Source organism: Eptatretus burgeri, chromosome 12, assembly GCF_056783735.1.
Source record: "Eptatretus burgeri isolate ZD-2024b chromosome 12, Ebu_testis_v1, whole genome shotgun sequence".
NCBI lineage: Eukaryota > Metazoa > Chordata > Myxini > Myxiniformes > Myxinidae > Eptatretus > Eptatretus burgeri.
Window position 1 is genome coordinate 98,895,160 of NC_140972.1, and position 17,322 is coordinate 98,912,481.

General features: G+C 44.5%; 1 protein-coding gene across 5 annotated transcripts in view; it reads left to right on the forward strand.

The window, feature by feature from the left end:
- Window positions 1–17,322, forward strand: part of LOC147016223 (eEF1A lysine and N-terminal methyltransferase-like) — a 61,126-nt gene that overhangs the window by 19,256 nt on the left and 24,548 nt on the right. For 3 of the 5 annotated variants that reach the window (XM_085849057.1, XM_085849055.1, XM_085849054.1), the window contains exons 3-6: window positions 2,465–2,569; window positions 9,766–9,989; window positions 10,901–11,027; window positions 14,119–14,372. In XM_085849057.1, the coding sequence (XP_085705183.1) occupies window positions 2,465–2,569; window positions 9,766–9,989; window positions 10,901–11,027; window positions 14,119–14,372 (710 nt within the window). Of the gene's footprint in view, window positions 1–2,461; window positions 2,570–9,765; window positions 9,990–10,900; window positions 11,028–14,118; window positions 14,373–17,322 lie in introns of those variants that run through there. The other 2 variants (XM_085849058.1, XM_085849056.1) reach the window with 2 other exon arrangements.

The following is a 17,322-nucleotide window of genomic DNA, read 5'->3' on the forward strand; positions in this document are numbered from 1 at the left end:
GCCAGTCGCCGACTGGGAATCCTCCGTCGTGCTAAGTCCTTCCTCGGCCCTCTTGAGCTCCTGACCACTTACAAAGCTTTTGTCCGTAGCCTGATGGAGTACTGCTCTCCCCTCTGGGCTGGTGCTCCTACCTCCCACCTTTCTCGGCTTCACGCTGTCGAAACCAGGGCATTTAAGATCATCGGCATCTCCCGCAATGAAGCTGAGTCTTTGGGCCTCTCACTCAATCACCGCATGTTGGTCGGTGGTCTTTCTGTCTTCTACCGACTCCTCTCCAGCCTTGCCCCCCCCTGCTCTATCTGCTATTTGTCCCCACCACATTTCCACAGGGCGCTCAAGGTCCGCCAACAACCCCCTTCTGGTAAAACTACCAAAATCACGAATCACTGCTCATCTTCACTCTTTCATTCCTCTTTTTTCCCGCCTTTGGAATAAACTTCCTCACTCTATTCTTTCCCATTCTTCCCTCCAGGCTTTCAAAACAGCTGTTCACCACCACCTCTTATCTTCCCCCATCCAAATCCTCGATCTTTTCTACCCCCGATAATCCACCCAAGCCCACTTCCTTCATTTCTCCTGCTTTCCTTCCTGAAAGTCCCTGAAATGTCCATCTTCTCTTCGCCATGTTCCCCGTCCCATCCCCGTCCCTCTCCCTTCCACAGTTCACCTAATGTGTCTGTTCCCCACTGTTTTGTCCCTTCCACTCCCGCCCCTCTTGTCTCATGCCTCCTTGCTGTGAGTTGTGTGTTAGCTCTCATACGAGCCTCGACCAAGGTATACAAAAAAAAAAAAAAAATATGCGGTGTCGTCTACCGGGGAACCACGCCCTCGGCACGTCTTGCTCGAACCGGGTCACACTACCGACTGCGGTAGAGTTCCAACTACCGAATACCAACCCTGGTAGAGTTCCAACTACCGAATACCAATTCTGGTAGAGTTCCAACTACCAAATACCAATGCTGGTAGAGTTCCAACTGCCGAATACCAACGCTGGTAGAGTTCCAACTACTGACTACCAACTCCGGTTCGGGTGCAGTCGAGCGGAACTGCCAAAGGCGTGCCGGCGAGGATGAGCAGATTAACGGGAACAAAGACCCGGCTAAAACTCAGATCCGAACCATGCTGGACCAATGAAGGAAAGGACGAAAACGAACTGGGAACATTTCTACAATAATTTATTTGTAATAAATGAGGAAATTTATGTGGCACAGAAATAGGCTTATTGGGGTGTTATGCAGGGGAAAGAAAGAAGATGTAGTGCGACAATTTACAGCAACTTTCAAAGGAAGACACAGAGCAGACATACGCAGGAATTATACAGGCAAGATTTACAATGATTGAAAACACATCCAGTTTCTACTTTATTAGACTGGCGCCACACACTCAGACACACACTCGGACAAAATAAACCCAGTTGAAGGCAAAGGACTTTTGCAGCTAGGGAGGGAGGCAGGCTGAGGTCGCAGTTCTTTTGAGTACCTGAGTCTCGGGGAAAGGAATGCTCCATGGTGCGGCACCTGCCAACAGTCGTGCAGTCAGGTCCACAGCCGCCCATGTGGAGTTCGGGTCCGTAGAGGAGCTCGAGTGGGCCGGGACCAGTAGTCGGGCCGTCAGGGTGAGACGTGAGCGGAGCCAAGCAGCGGGAACCCCTTCATTTTCCAACCAACTCCAGCCTCCAAACACAGAACGAACGACCCCCAAAGAACTGAATGAACGACCCCCAAAGAACTCAAGACTGAGGATGGTGTCGTGGTTCATAGACCTCCCTCAGCGGGGCGGGGCCTTGGTCAAAACTGACATCACTGTCCGCCCTGATTGGACGGGACTCCCATGGGTCCGCCCTCTCTGGGCGGGGCCTCGACCAAGCACCGGCGAGGCCCGCCCACTCCACGCGTGTGGACTCGTCAAGAAAGAGTTGGAGCGTTTGGAGAAGCCGAATAGGAACTGCGACAGCGAAGATTCTGTCTCGGAAAAGCGAGCCTCCAGATACAACAGGTGGACCGTGGTACGTTGTTGCCAGCGAACTGAAGGCTTCAAGCGCTCGGATACCATGGATCGCAATGGAGGATGGGATATAAAGATTTATTACCCGAACTAAAAACATCACAACGCACCCCTTCGATTGCCCACTACACACAAGGAGGGTTCTGTCTACACATATACTTAACGGCATAACTGACTTGGGACACCTGTATGTTGTATGCGTACAGTTCCTAGAACTCTAACAATATGTATATGTATGTTTATATATGTGTGTGTGTGTGTGTGTGTGTGTGTGTGTGTGTGTGTGTGTGTGTGTGTGTGTGTGTGTGTGTGTGTGTGTGTGTGTGTGTGTGTGTGTGTGTGTGTGTGTGTGTGTGTGTGTGTGTGTGTGTATATATGTAAATCCTCTGGAGATTTTGACTCTGGAGGGATTCTTAATCTACTGTGGATTCCTCTGACTTTCTCGTCTTTCCTCTCCCAGGTGTGTTTGGATAAAGGCACTTTTGATGCGATTATGGCGGATTCATCTGATTCATGCCGCCAAACAGCACTTTCTTACCTCGCTGAGATGGAGAGGTTGTTGCAGGTATAAATATAATATTGAGGTTTTTGTGGATTCCATTTACACAGTTTGTAAAAACATCTCAGCAGCTAAAAATTGCTCTCGATGGTGTAAGGAGTGTAAGGCATCACTTTGCTTATTTTGTTTTTTGTTTTTCCTCTTGTCGGCTATTTTCAATGCCGTTTTGGTGTCTGTGTTAGTTACCTGTGCCACCGAATGAGGATGGAGGTTGTTTTCATCCTTGGCTGTCCGTCTGTCTGTCTGTCTCTGTTTGGCTGTGAGCAGGACATCTCAAGTTATGGACAGAATCGGACAAAACTCATTGGACAAATTGGGTGTGTGAAGGATGAATTGATGAGATTTTGGTGAAGATCCGGATCCTCTATTTTTGAGTGATTATTTACCATTGAGAGATAGGGCCAAAAACAATAGATTGCATGATATGTCAAAAAATTGTGGACGGATTATGTCAAAACGAGGTGGATGAGTTAGCAGGTGACGACGAATGGTCTGGATGCAGATCTAGCCTATCGGTGCGATATGAAATGTAAACTTACCAGCCTGGTGGAGGTATGCGCTCTCCCGGGTGCTGATTGAGTTATTCATGTGATGGCCATTTTCTCTCCTTTTTACCTTATCCATTCAGTACCCATTTAGCACGATGCAGTGCCTTTTTTTACACAGCTCATGCATCTCTGCTCATCTCAACAGCGTGTATGTGCTTGCTTCCAAGTCTCCCCAGCAGCACGCAAATTGCAACAATCGTTTCTCTGCAGCAAATAGTTTAGTTTGATCCCCTAAATATCATTTTCAAAATCGGCCAAAATCGGACTTCTGGAAAGCAGTAGAATTTCCATGAATTAAAAATGGAGGATACCGCAAACTTCCAATATCTCCCTAACCGTTCACTTTGGACAAAATAGATGTACTTCAGACAGATAGAAAAGTGTGACCATCCGTGCCATCATGATGCATTCCAACACTTAGTTGACATCCTATACAACAACACTCACCAAGCCGAGCAATCAAAAAAAATTATGCAGTAAACCTTCAAATATTGCGGGGATTACGTTCCTGAAAAATGCCGCAATTGTTAAAATTGTGATTGTGGAAACCAATGGCTAATACAGTTAGGTGCAAGTGTATGCCGTCGTATACTTGTGCCATGTTTGAACAAAATTGGACCATGCATGTCCGAGAAATGGTTGAGAAATTTTTAAGTAACAAAATGGCTGCCAATCGGCCAACTTGGATCTGATCTCAAAACGAAATGACATGCTTATGTCGGTCATCATTCATTATCTGTGTGCCAAGTTTGAACAAGATTGGTAAATGCATGTCCGAGAAATGAATGAGGATGTGTTCAACAGCGGGGTTTTTTAACATCTAAAATGGCCACCAGTCGTGTATTTATATGGGGGAGGGTGGACATTGGAAAGATGTGGATGTAGAACTTGCGATGGCTGCTGGATTATCGGGAGCATGACAGTCGCCTGCTGCTGTTGAACTGGAGCCTCGGCCTCGGGTGCCTCATGGAAACGTTGGTAAATCTGCAATGGTTTCTCCCCATTATTACCGGTCCACTCAAATGGGTAAATCTGCAATGGTTTCTCCCCATATCACTGGTCCACTCAAATGGGTAAATCTGCAATGGTTTCTCCCCATTATCACTGGTCTACTCAAAGGGGTAAATCTGCAATGGTTTCTCCCCATATCACTGGTCCACTCAAATGGGTAAATCTGCAATGGTTTCTCCACATTATCACCGGTCCACTCAAATGGGTAAATCTGCAATGGTTTCTCCCCATATCACCGGTCCACTCAAATGGGTCAATCCGCAATGGTTTCTCCCCATTATCACCGGTCCACTCAAAGGGGTAAATCTGCAATGGTTTCTTCCCATATCACTGGTCCACTCAAATGGGTAAATCTGCAATGGTTTCTCCCCATTATCACCGGTCCACTCAAAGGGGTAAATCTGCAATGGTTTCTCCCCATATCACTGGTCCACTCAAATGGGTAAATCTGCAATGGTTTCTCCACATTATCACTGGTCTACTCAAAGGGGTAAATCTGCAATGGTTTCTCCCCATATCACTGGTCCACTTAAATGGGTAAATCTGCAATGGTTTCTCCCCATTATCACTGGTCCACTCAAAGGGGTAAATCTGCAATGGTTTCTCCCCATTATCACTGGTCCACTCAAATGGGTAAATCCACAATGGTTTCTCCCCATTATCACTGGTCCACTCAAAGGGGTAAATATGCAATGGTTTCTCCCCATTATCACCAGTCCACTCAAATGGGTAAATCCGCAATGGTTTCTCCCCATTATCACCGGTCCACTCAAAGGGGTAAATCTGCAATGGTTTCTCCCCATATCACTGGTCCACTTAAAGGGGTAAATCTGCAATGGTTTCTCCCCATATCACCGGTCCACTCAAATGGGTAAATCCGCAATGGTTTCTCCCTATATCACCGGTCCACTCAAATGGGTAAATCGCAATGGTTTCTCCCATACAATGTTCCACTCAAAGGGGTAAATCGCAATGGTTTCTCCCATACAATGTTCCACTCAAAGGGGTAAATCGCAATGGTTTCTCACACACAATGTTCCACTCAAAGGGGTAAATCACAATGGTTTCTCCCCATATCACCGGTCCACTCAAATGGGTAAATCCACAATGGTTTCTCCCCATATCACTGGTCCACTTAAAGGGGTAAATCTGCAATGGTTTATCCCCATTATCACCGGTCCACTCAAAGGGGTAAATCTGCAATGGTTTCTCCCCATATCACTGGTCCACTCAAATGGGTAAATCTGCAATGGTTTCTCCACATTATCACTGGTCTACTCAAAGGGGTAAATCTGCAATGGTTTCTCCCCATATCACTGGTCCACTTAAATGGGTAAATCTGCAATGGTTTCTCCCCATTATCACTGGTCCACTCAAAGGGGTAAATCTGCAATGGTTTCTCCCCATTATCACTGGTCCACTCAAATGGGTAAATCCACAATGGTTTCTCCCCATTATCACTGGTCCACTCAAAGGGGTAAATATGCAATGGTTTCTCCCCATTATCACCAGTCCACTCAAATGGGTAAATCCGCAATGGTTTCTCCCCATTATCACCGGTCCACTCAAAGGGGTAAATCTGCAATGGTTTCTCCCCATATCACTGGTCCACTTAAAGGGGTAAATCTGCAATGGTTTCTCCCCATATCACCGGTCCACTCAAATGGGTAAATCCGCAATGGTTTCTCCCTATATCACCGGTCCACTCAAATGGGTAAATCGCAATGGTTTCTCCCATACAATGTTCCACTCAAAGGGGTAAATCGCAATGGTTTCTCCCATACAATGTTCCACTCAAAGGGGTAAATCGCAATGGTTTCTCACACACAATGTTCCACTCAAAGGGGTAAATCACAATGGTTTCTCCCCATATCACCGGTCCACTCAAATGGGTAAATCCACAATGGTTTCTCCCCATATCACTGGTCCACTTAAAGGGGTAAATCTGCAATGGTTTATCCCCATTATCACCGGTCCACTCAAATGGGTAAATCTGCAATGGTTTCTCCCCATATCACCGGTCCACTCAAATGGGTAAATCCGCAATGGTTTCTCCCTATATCACCGGTCCACTCAAATGGGTAAATCACAATGGTTTCTCCCATACAATGTTCCACTCAAAGGGGTAAATCGCAATGGTTTCTCCCATACAATGTTCCACTCAAAGGGGTAAATCGCAATGGTTTCTCCCATACAATGTTCCACTCAAAGGGGTAAATCACAATGGTTTCTCCCCATATCACCGGTCTACTCAAATGGGTAAATCCACAATGGTTTCTCCCCATTATCACCGGTCCACTCAAATGGGTAAATCGCAATGGTTTCTCCCATACAATATTCCACTCAAATGGGTAAATCCACAATGGTTTCTCCCCATTATCACCGGTCCACTCAAATTGGTAAATCGCAATGGTTTCTCCCATACAATGTTCCACTCAAATGGGTAAATCGCAATGGTTTCTCCCATAGAATGTTCCACTCAAATTGGTAAATCGCAATGGTTTCTCACATACAATGTTCCACTCAAATGGGTAAATCGCAATGGTTTCTCCCATACAATGTTCCACTCAAATGGGTAAATCTGCAATGGTTTCTCCCCATATCACCGGTCCACTCAAATGGGTAAATCGCAATGGTTTTTCCCCATACAATGTTCCACTCAAAGGGGTAAATCGCAATGGTTTCTCCCATACAATGTTCCACTCAAAGGGGTAAATCACGATGGTTTCTCCCGATTAATGGTTCACTCAAAGAGGTAAATCCGCACTTTCCCCTCTTGCCAACATATCTTTTAACTAAATTTTTTCACACAATGTCATGATCTTTCTCTGCCTTTTGGCATAATTAACTTTGTCCATTATTTTACGTTTGGGCGCCGTTGTTAAGGCCTAAGTCACATTTGCCACGGAGGCCGTGGGGTCTAAAAAATATACGGCCACTAGCAATTATACGGCGGCCGCAGTATTTCCACGGTCACACAGTGTAGCAGTCACATATGTTTTTATTTTTCGGGGAGCCGCACGGGGTATTTATAAACTGTGGACACCGAAAATCGGGGGTTGCCGTACGGTCTTTGATTTGATGTCGCACGGTGACCTTAGGGCGTTCCTGCGGCGGCCATAGAATTTTCAAGGCAGACGCAAGGTGCCCGCAAGGCGACCGCAGGGGGACCGCAGGGGGGGCCCTAAGGTGAACGTGTGGCCAGATGGATGGTAACGAGTGGGTTATTTTTTTTTTTTTTTTTTTTTTTACCAGTTCTTTTGTTTCGGCTTGTCGAATTGCTACGGCGAACGTAGAAATGAAAAAAGTTATAACTCCGCGCTATAATTCCACGGCGACCCCTACGGCCTGTAAAATATAGCCAAACGGCGTAGGGCCACCCTGGGGCCACCGCAGAAACTCTGCGGCCGCCGCACGTTTCTGTCAATTCAGTGGGTGTACGGCCGCCGTATCCTCGCCGTAGAGCAAATGTGACTTAGGCCTTACTGTTGTGTGACTCCTATATCTAGTAGATCTAGTATAACAGGATATCTGTATGCCATTTCCTGTTCGATGACCATTCATTATTGGCTCGTCCCCCACGCAGCAGATGAGGTTTTGCAATCATTTCTGTGTCTCTGTGTCTGTCCGGACCGTAACTTTTTTACCATTTGAGCTTTTGTCATCAAATCTTCAACAAAGCTTTATTATGAAGATATGGAGAAGGCAAATTAATAATTTAGTTAAAATAATTGTCATTATTATTATCATTATTACTATAATTATTGCTTGACCCTTTTTGGGCAGTTTTGGAAACCTTGTTATGACTTTTACTTCCTCTGGAGTCTAGATAATCATGTTTGCTAATTTTTTCAACACACCGAAACGAGCTTACACAATGACAACGTGTTGTAACGACGTGTGTCACGGACAGCCTGTGCGTTGGCTGATCCGAGGATCTCACTAAACCGTCTAATCAGGAGTAGCGCACGTGCGGCCCCGGACATCAAAGGGCATCACAGACCTGTTATTGTTCCATCTCGCACGGCTTGCAGCCACTCGTCCCTCGAAGAAGTTAGTCCACCGGCCACACCATACCATTAGCTTACAGGCTGGGTCGGGGACTAGTTAGCATGTTGGAATCTCGCTCGTTATCAGAATCAACCAGACGGATCGCTCCACCATCAACATACCACGCTCTATTATATTTTTTAACTTTTTTACTCAGAAACCACATGTCCGATTCACCAAAATTTTCAGGGTTGGAGTGACCCCATCCCTACCTCCCCAGAAAATATTTTAATTATAACTGTGACATGGGTCACGCGATATGGCTGCCATGTTGGATTAAACAAAAAAATTATCGTGTTATAACTCTGAAACTGCTGATCGGAAAATGTGAAACTTGGCGCATTTAATTGTACTCCCCAAGGAGAATGTGGGATTGTAAGGATGACGTCATTGGTGAAGTGGTAGATCAACCATAAATGTTTTTATCAAAATCCTTGTTTACCATTGAGATAGAGTGTGTACCTCCAAGCCATAACATTTTTACCATTTGAGCCTTTGTCATCAAATCTTCAAAAAAAACCTTTATTCTGAGATTATGGAGAACACAAGTTAATAAAATGTCCAACTCTTGTTTTTCATCAAGTTTAGTTCAAGTACAAAGCGGACGCAGATGGATTTGCATTATCAGATGCTTTCTAGTTAAACTTAGCTTTGTTCCTTATGCTGGTCTGAGTACTACAATTAACGGTGAGCGGGAAAAAAGAAAAGTCTCGTAATGGGAGCTAATCGTACAAGCGGACTCAAACAATGACTCGTCTCAACTCAAAAACCACGATAACTCGATCGTAACACAATACGTTGGCTGCAATTGATCGAAACCCGCAATATTGGATCTCGCAATGTTTTGAGGGTTTACTGTATCATAAAAGGAGGTCTGTCTGTCTGTCTGTCTTTATCTGTCTGTCTGTCTGTTTATTGTGCTATAACTAGAGAATGGATTAATGGATTTCAATGAAGCCAACGATGGTGGATTCAGGGAACTCCCAGGAAGGTTTTGGAAGCAAAAATATAAATACAAAAGGAAGGTTTGTGTGTGGGTATATGGACACACATGGCGAAACTGCAAACGCCCACTTGCGACGCTGGTTATCCCCACACGGAAGGCAGGATCTCCCAAGAAATTTTGATCTTTCTATTCGCGGGTTGTTGTATATTCGGAATTCAGCATCTAAAAAGTCTATGATGAACATCCCATGAACACTCTCCCCCTCCTCGCTCCCTGAGTGTACAGCTCGGCTGGTATCTATACACTGCCTGATTGTATTTTTTCCCCCAAGAACAACTGTTTTTTTCTTCTTTTTTCAAACAATTATGCAAATATTGGTATTCTCATCAGTCAAGCGACGGGTATTTTATGCTCGTACATTTGAAACACACAAAATATCAGAAAAAAAATACAATAAATTCAACAAATTAAAAAACCCAAACACCTTTTTATCACTTACCATAACTTTAAACTATTTTACAATCGTAATTTAGCGGTCTTACACCTTGAAAATGTCTAATCTCTAATCGTCTCTGTCAAGCTGCCTGCATTAGTCCTTTGCCCTCCAAATTATCCTTCCCACTGGGTTCACATGGTTTCCCCCACAGACCCCAGGCTCCAGCCTTTGTGCCAGCAAACCCACTCTTGCAAAACCCGACTCTTGTGCTACGACCCCTTGCGGTGTCTACATGGGACCTAACAAAGAGCTCCCACGGCCGCCATGCTCACTTCGGCCGTGCCTGCAGCACTGGCCACGTTATCCGAAATGCTCGACTTTCCACTGGCACTACACTTTCCACTCACGGTTACAAGATTACAAGGATACACTACGGTAAATACTGTCAGACCCTACTGTCCGTGGGGGCTACTTTCCTTGTAGGGTCCACGGATGTCGGGGCATTGTTTTATTTTATTTTATTTTGATGTAATCGATTATTTAGTTAATTTTACATGGTCGAAGCTTGTGGAAGAGCGATGACACATAACAGATCAGGACACAACATAAAAAGAACAGCAGGGGAAGGGGGAAAGGAAACATCAACAAGGAGAGGGAGAAAGTAGACAGAGACAGATAAACGATGAATGCATGTTGAGAGGTAAAGGAGAACACAAAGGGGGGACAAGATCGATACAAAAGCAGAATTGTGTTTAAACAGTTTGTGATTTTGTCAAGGTCTGAGAAGAGGGAAGAGGCTGCTGCCTGTCTGTCAGATGGATGAGTGATGTCACGGCAGAGAGTGGAGTCGTCAGCAAAATGCTGGAGGATTTTCCAGAGAGTCAGTGAGATCTCTTGTCTGGTATTGAGGTCCTCCACCACTGTTGGGAGAGTGGAAGCAGCATGTCCAAGGTGGAGTGACCAGGTCTGAATCCAACTTGGTGATCTGAGTTGAGGCTGTTGGAGAAAAGGAAGGATTTTATGTCAACCATGATGATGGATTCCATGACCTTGCTGATGATTGGAAGTAAGCTGATAGGTCTGTAGTTAAGGGGACCAGTTTTTGCACCTTTTATATGTAATGTGATGTTGGCTGATTTTCAATTTCACAGGTGACCAGTCACACAGGAGATGAGTCCTGAAGTGTAAAAAAACATAAAAAATACCAAAAAAAAACCCCCTGCAAATGCAGAAGCAAGTCACACTTTATGACCCTGAATACTCTGGGTCCGTGAATAGCGGGACCAGCAATGTCAGGGTCTGACAGTACTACGTCTTCGCAATGTACGTCAATGTTGTATACACAGATTGGGAGAGATAGCATCTAGAGAATTTTGGATCGCAAAGCAGCGTGACATCACGCCACCCACTCAAGACCCTTCTCTCACTGTGTCGGGGTTATGTCGATCCCCTCTGCTTCAGTCGGAAAATGATGTAAGTGCAAAACTATTCAACGGATCGTGATTTTGTTTCCCTAATAGATTGACGATGGATTTGCGAAATGACGAAAAGTGGGACTTCTTATAGCGGGTGCTCATTGTAATTGACTAAGTTCATTCAATCAACCCACAACTTATTCATATCGGTGAATTACCTCATTCGTTTCAATCACAAGAGAAATGATGATCTTTGTTGAAATTTGGCTTTTGTGTGGTTTTGTTGTCACAATGATGAATGCATGCCATTGGTGATTTTAATACATATTTTCTTGAGCTGACTGGGCCACTTTGCTATCTGTCTGCAAGATATTTATATGTCTAAAGTGAATGGTTAAGGATTTATTGGGGTCAGAAGTTTGAGTTATCTGCCATTTGTGAATTATTGAAAATTATATTGCTTTCTGGAAGTCTATTTCGGGTTTGATGAGATATGATACGATATATTTAGGAGAGCAAACTAAACCGTATTTGCAGCGGATAAACCAACTGTTGCAATGTGTTTTTGGTTCAACTACAGATTCCCTGGACTATTTCACCCATAGCACACGCAAGGACATTTTGACCCGGCATTCTGCCTCTTGGATGGCGAGTTCCAAGTATTCCTCTTGGAGTTCCCGGGTTCTCGCTTGCTCACACTGTCAGTTTTTCAGCACACCCATTCTTTTTATGAGGGGTTGCCTTGTGTCTTCCCCTCAACTCCCATCTTCTGCTGGCCCGAGGTTTTTTTGTCATGTTTGTGCTGTACTTGCAGGCATGGCATAAGTAGATCGCTGATAGGTGGACATCTCATACCGTGGCCTTGTTTCTGAAAGATTCTGTAGGGTGTATAACGAACAGGTAGAATGGGGGATGTGGGGGTGAAGGTGGTGGGCATTGAGGGAAAGTGCAATTCCATGGGACATCCTGGCTTGTCTGGTCTATTTACACTAAATATTGTCGCATGTACGGCCAGTTAAAACCGACCGTGCACGGATGGCCAAACGGTTACAGCCGAGGCGTTCGAGTTCTTGGTGGGAACCTTTTACGCGCGTGGTAAATGCAAAGCAATGGGAGACTTGACTGGGGATTTGTTGGGTTTAATCACCTGAACCCCCAAATAATGGATAATAATGCAGAAAATGCAGCAATAAATAAAATAATCAAATGTTCAACAATTTTGTACAAGGAATGTAATCGAGCAAAAGCAAATAGAAGGTACCAATAAACAAACAAGAAGAAGATGTCATGCAGAACACGACACTTGTAAAATCCATTAAACAAATTTGACCTCAAAAATAATTGGCTGGTTGAATTCAGTGACCTGCAATATAAATCCTCTTCAAATATCAAGTCAATCGGATGAAAATTGAGGATTTTAGAAATACCTCCTTAGTTGTTGACCTTAGACCTATGTTGGCCTTTTGACCTCAAAAACAACAGGCTTCTTCCTTGTGACAAACTCTACCATGTGGTGAAGTTTCATGTTGATCGGTTTAAAATTTGTGACCTGAAGGCAACAAACAGACAGATATGCAGAATAACAAAATCGACAAACCATTATACTGTACTTGAAAAATCTTCGATTTTGCAAGTAAAAAAGTAAAGGCCTAAACAGAGCGCTCCCACACACAGACGCACTCGACAAACAAAGGGGTAACTACATGATATCCAGAAAATCCCCCAGAGGCCGGGCTTATTTGTCCGGTGAGCAGGCAAGGATCCCATGTGAGCGGAAGGCAGGAAAATGTACACTGGCCCTTGGCGCAAAATGCTCGGCAGTGACCAAATCTTCTCAGATGCACCCCTCCACATCCAACGCCGACCTCCTTTTGTCACCACCGATCACGTGACCTTCTCGAACCTTCTTTTTAGTTGGTCATCGTCATCTCCATAGGCCCTACAAGGTCTAATGTCATTCTCCCAGCCTGATACTCTAAGCACAAAGGCTCCCTTTATCGTCCCCGGTGCATTTTTCTTGTGTTATATCCTGGGCTCACTACGGCCTCCATTTCCATCATAGCCTGCGACAACACCGCAAAAGCCCCGTCCTCATTTCCCAAACACTGGGATGGCTACAAGCGGTTGTTATGAACAGGGGATCTTACCCATAATCATTACGCTAATTATCACGACCCTCCCACCCCCTGTATGGGGGGGGAGGGGGGGACAAAAATACACCTTCACAAAAATAAAAATACACAGCTTCGCTGACTTAGTGTCGCCATTGTCGCTCCGAACCGCGTCACACGGCCCATGCTAAGCTGTGCATTCCAATCTCAGCTATAGTCATTTGACCTACCCCCACAAACATAACAATATTGTCCACATGTGCTAATTCACAAATGTACATCTGCAGATATGTGGCAGTCTGCTCAAAGATACACATACACAAGGGGGATACCACTCCTGTCCAAGCATGTTTTCAACATCATACTCTAAACCTGGTTAGGAACACAGAACAGCTTTGTGGTTAGGGTGGCTGGCTTGGGATCTTCGGGTCCTGCGTTCAAGCCATGTTGGCCACTGAATTAACACCAGGTGGGGTTGATTCATCCTGTCATCCACCCAAGGTCGGTGAAATGAGTACAGGGGCACAGCATCAGCGACATCGTCGTGCTCCACAAAATGGGAGCGACCCGGCAGCCAAGCCGCCACATGTATGAAGAAGAAGTGGAAGAAGAAGAGGAAGAAGAAGAAGAAGAAGAAGAAGAAGAAGAAGAAGAAGAAGAAGACCATACGGATTCCCTTAAGCTTTCTTTATTTTTTGCCTAGACTTTCTTGCGTGGAATTTGTAGGTATGTAAACTATTTAAATAATGCAAATTTCCCTGCTTTCCTGCTTGCTGAGTCCCATGGAACATCTTGCAAATACCACATGTTAATACATGAACACCCTCTGTTCATAGCTGAGTCTCATCTCATGTTTCTTGAGGACACAGAACCATCAAAACAGTCCCACTCACATGTTTTTTTTTTATGTAAAGTAACCAATTGGAATCGCCTCCAAAATATCCACAGAATAGGAGAATGATAGACCTGTATGACTGAGGCTTAAGAGTAGAAATGAAAATGCTCTTCTTCTCTCAATATTTCCTATTCCCCCCTAAGCATGGCGGGCGGTTCCTGTGCATCACCTTGGCTCAACATCATGTTCTTGGAGCTCTAACTCAGATGTTTGCAGCCGGAGGTTGGGCGCTGCGGTTTCACGATTTGACCGTGAAGTCGACAGCATCTGTGGGTCGACGTGGCCCTGCCCCACCACCTGTGTTTGTCGCTGTGGCAACCAAGCTCCGCCTCATTCCCTTTGCTTCTGCCCCATGTTTGCTTGAAGTTTGGGCTGAGGGTATGGAGCAGCCTGGAAGGTGAGTCGGATTGATGATGTTATCGCTTTTACAGGGTGCTTGCTATTGCAGCCTCACCGTGCTGAATTGATGTGCTTTGAGAATGACCAGCTTAAAGCCAATTTGGAGTCTATTGCTTGCCCTACCGGAGACGAGTGAGCAAACCCCACGAGCGAGCGAGAGTTGACACACTCTTGCTCCAAGAGTGAGTGAACCCCATGGCAGTTATGAGGGTTTCAACCTGATTTAGCTACCCCAGAGAGAAGCCAATATTGCCGATACGGGTGACGTGTGGGGTGTGGTTTTACGGAGCTGACTTCTTGATTTTTGTGAAAAACCTTTCAACCACCACGATATATTGCTTTTGGGGTAACCTTTTAATCATTTGTGCAAACTATCCCTAACCCCGCCCCCCCTCCTCAATGCTTGCCCTCCATTCTTCATCACTTACCCCTACGTCTTTCTCTTCTCTCCCCGTCCTCTCACACTCCCCTTATCTCTTTCCTCCTCCTATCCTCCATTCCTTCTCTCCATGTTATTACTTACGAAATCTTTAGATCACTTCCGGACTCTGTTTGTTACTTACAAAATCTAAAGATTTCGTAAGTATATTGATGACTTCCGTTTCTGTTTGTTTGTTTGTTTGTAGACACGATAACTCGAGAACGGAAGAAGCTACCAATGTCAAATTACACCACGTGATTCAGGAGGGCGATGGCTAGTGCTGATTAGATGTTGGTCAAAATCGGTCAAAGGTCAAGGTCACAGTGAGGTCAAACATCCAAAACATTCGATTTTTGATGGTTTGGTACAGAATCATCATAGAAACTTCTGGTTTGTGTCGCAACCTTCTCTCGAGACAGCTTTTATTAGACAAGGTCAGAGGTCAAGTTGACGATTTCGTAAGTACCAGTCTATGACTGCTTGTTATTTTATTTTGGTCCCCTTTACCCTCCCCATGTGAATGTCATTAATAAATGGTCTATAACAAGCTGTCATTTGTGAATGTATTGGAGATGTAACAGATGAGAATGATGTGATGGATGAATGGATTGTCTCTGAAATAAATCGGTAAGAGATTTAAAATCGCACCAGTGTCCGAAGGACGTGGTTCAGTTTGGCATTTATATTATGAAATAGGCAAAGCTTCCGGTTCCGGTTCTTGAGCGATGGTGGAGGTTCTTCTTCAGGGTCTCTGCCAACTTTCTCAAAGATAAGTTTTTCCGTTCGTTTTTGTCGCGTTTTTACTGTCATTTTGTTATCTCTGTGTTTTCTGTGTGTTTCTATTTCGGTCTTGTGTTATAACTTGTGTTAATTGTGCAGTTTTCAACGTCTCATTTCGGGTTTCCTTGAGGCCTACCCTTTTTCCCGTTTGTGTGCACGATCGTGTTTATTGTATTTTCTCCTTGTTACCATCAGTTTTTATTTTCTCCACTTTTCCCTCCATCCTCCGCCTATCCCTCTCAACTATACCCTCTGCTTCATGTCTTAAAATCTATCTATAATTCCAGCAATGTCTGTCTGTCTGTCTGTCTGTCTGTCTGTCTGTCTGTCTGTCTGTGTGTCTGCGACCGCCGTTTCTCGACAACCACTGGTCCGATCTAATTGAAACTTGCCAGAAATATTGCTGGGGACCTGAGGATGTACCTTTTCAAGGTTTGATATTAATCGGACAAGCGGTTCCCAAGTTATGGCCATTTATTTATCAACTAATGACAGGACACGGTGCTATGACGTCACAATTGACGTCACAATTCATCTTTTTTTCTTCTTTTTTTGCACGATTGACGTCACATTTCTTCTTCTTCTTCGTTTGATATGACGTCACAATTGACGTTGGGGACCTGAGTATGTGCCTTTTCAAGGTTTGATATCGTTCTTCTTCATCCGTTTCAGCTGTTTCCCAAGTTATGGCCATTTATTTACCAAACCAATGACAGGACACGGTGCTATGACGTCACAATTGACGTGACAATTATCAATTTTTTTTTTGCACATACGGCCACGCACGTACAGCCACGCATGTATGGCCACACACGTACGGGCACGCGAGAGCGAAGGAACGACCTGTGTGTTTGTTTCTGGCACACGGTTTGAAAGTTTTTTTTATTTTTTATTTTTGCACGTACCGGCCCGCACTAGTATTAAAAAAATACCTTTCACCTCATGTGACCACCTGACTTCCTGTACTGACTTCTTTCTCCTTCTGCCGATCTACCATCGACTACTTTTGCCAACCTACATTCACCATACACCTTCATGATTTTTTTTCTTCATCCTTTTCTTTTGCCTAATCTTATCTAATCTTCAAAAAAAATGTATATTCTGTCTTTCTTTTAACCTCTCACGTCACAACTCCTGCAACCACGTTTCTCGACCCCCCCCTTCTTTCTGTAACTTTTGTCGAACCACCAGCTTCCTCCTGCGTTTGCCGATCCAAATTCACCAACACCTTCACGTTTTTTTCTTCAACCTTTCCTTCACCTAATCTTACGTCATCTTTCTCAAAAAATTAAAGAACGGTCTCTTAAAATGTTTGAACTTCCTCTTTCACACATGTGGTTCTCAGTATTATATCACCAATCACTTCCCTTCTTCTTTTTCAAAAGACTTTTCAATTCGACTGTTCCTTCATCCCGTGTTTTAAACGTCCCACTGTTACAACTTTTTTTTTCCTCCATTCTCTTAATTCATCTTTATTGCATCCCTCACGTAATGTCTTTAATCACATCTCTGACTTTAAAATTTTTTTAATCCCAGTTTGCAACACATGCTCGTGTTCCATCAATCGTTCTTTTTTTTTTTTCCAACTTCAGTGCCAATTCACCCCACCTCCTTACATCTACCTCCTCCTAACCCCACACCTGTTATACCCTCTCCTTACCCCTCCCATCTTGCCACTCATCCTACCGCTGCTCTTGGCACCTCTTCACTGTCTTCTGCTTCAGCATCAGCTCCTCCTCTGGTGTCC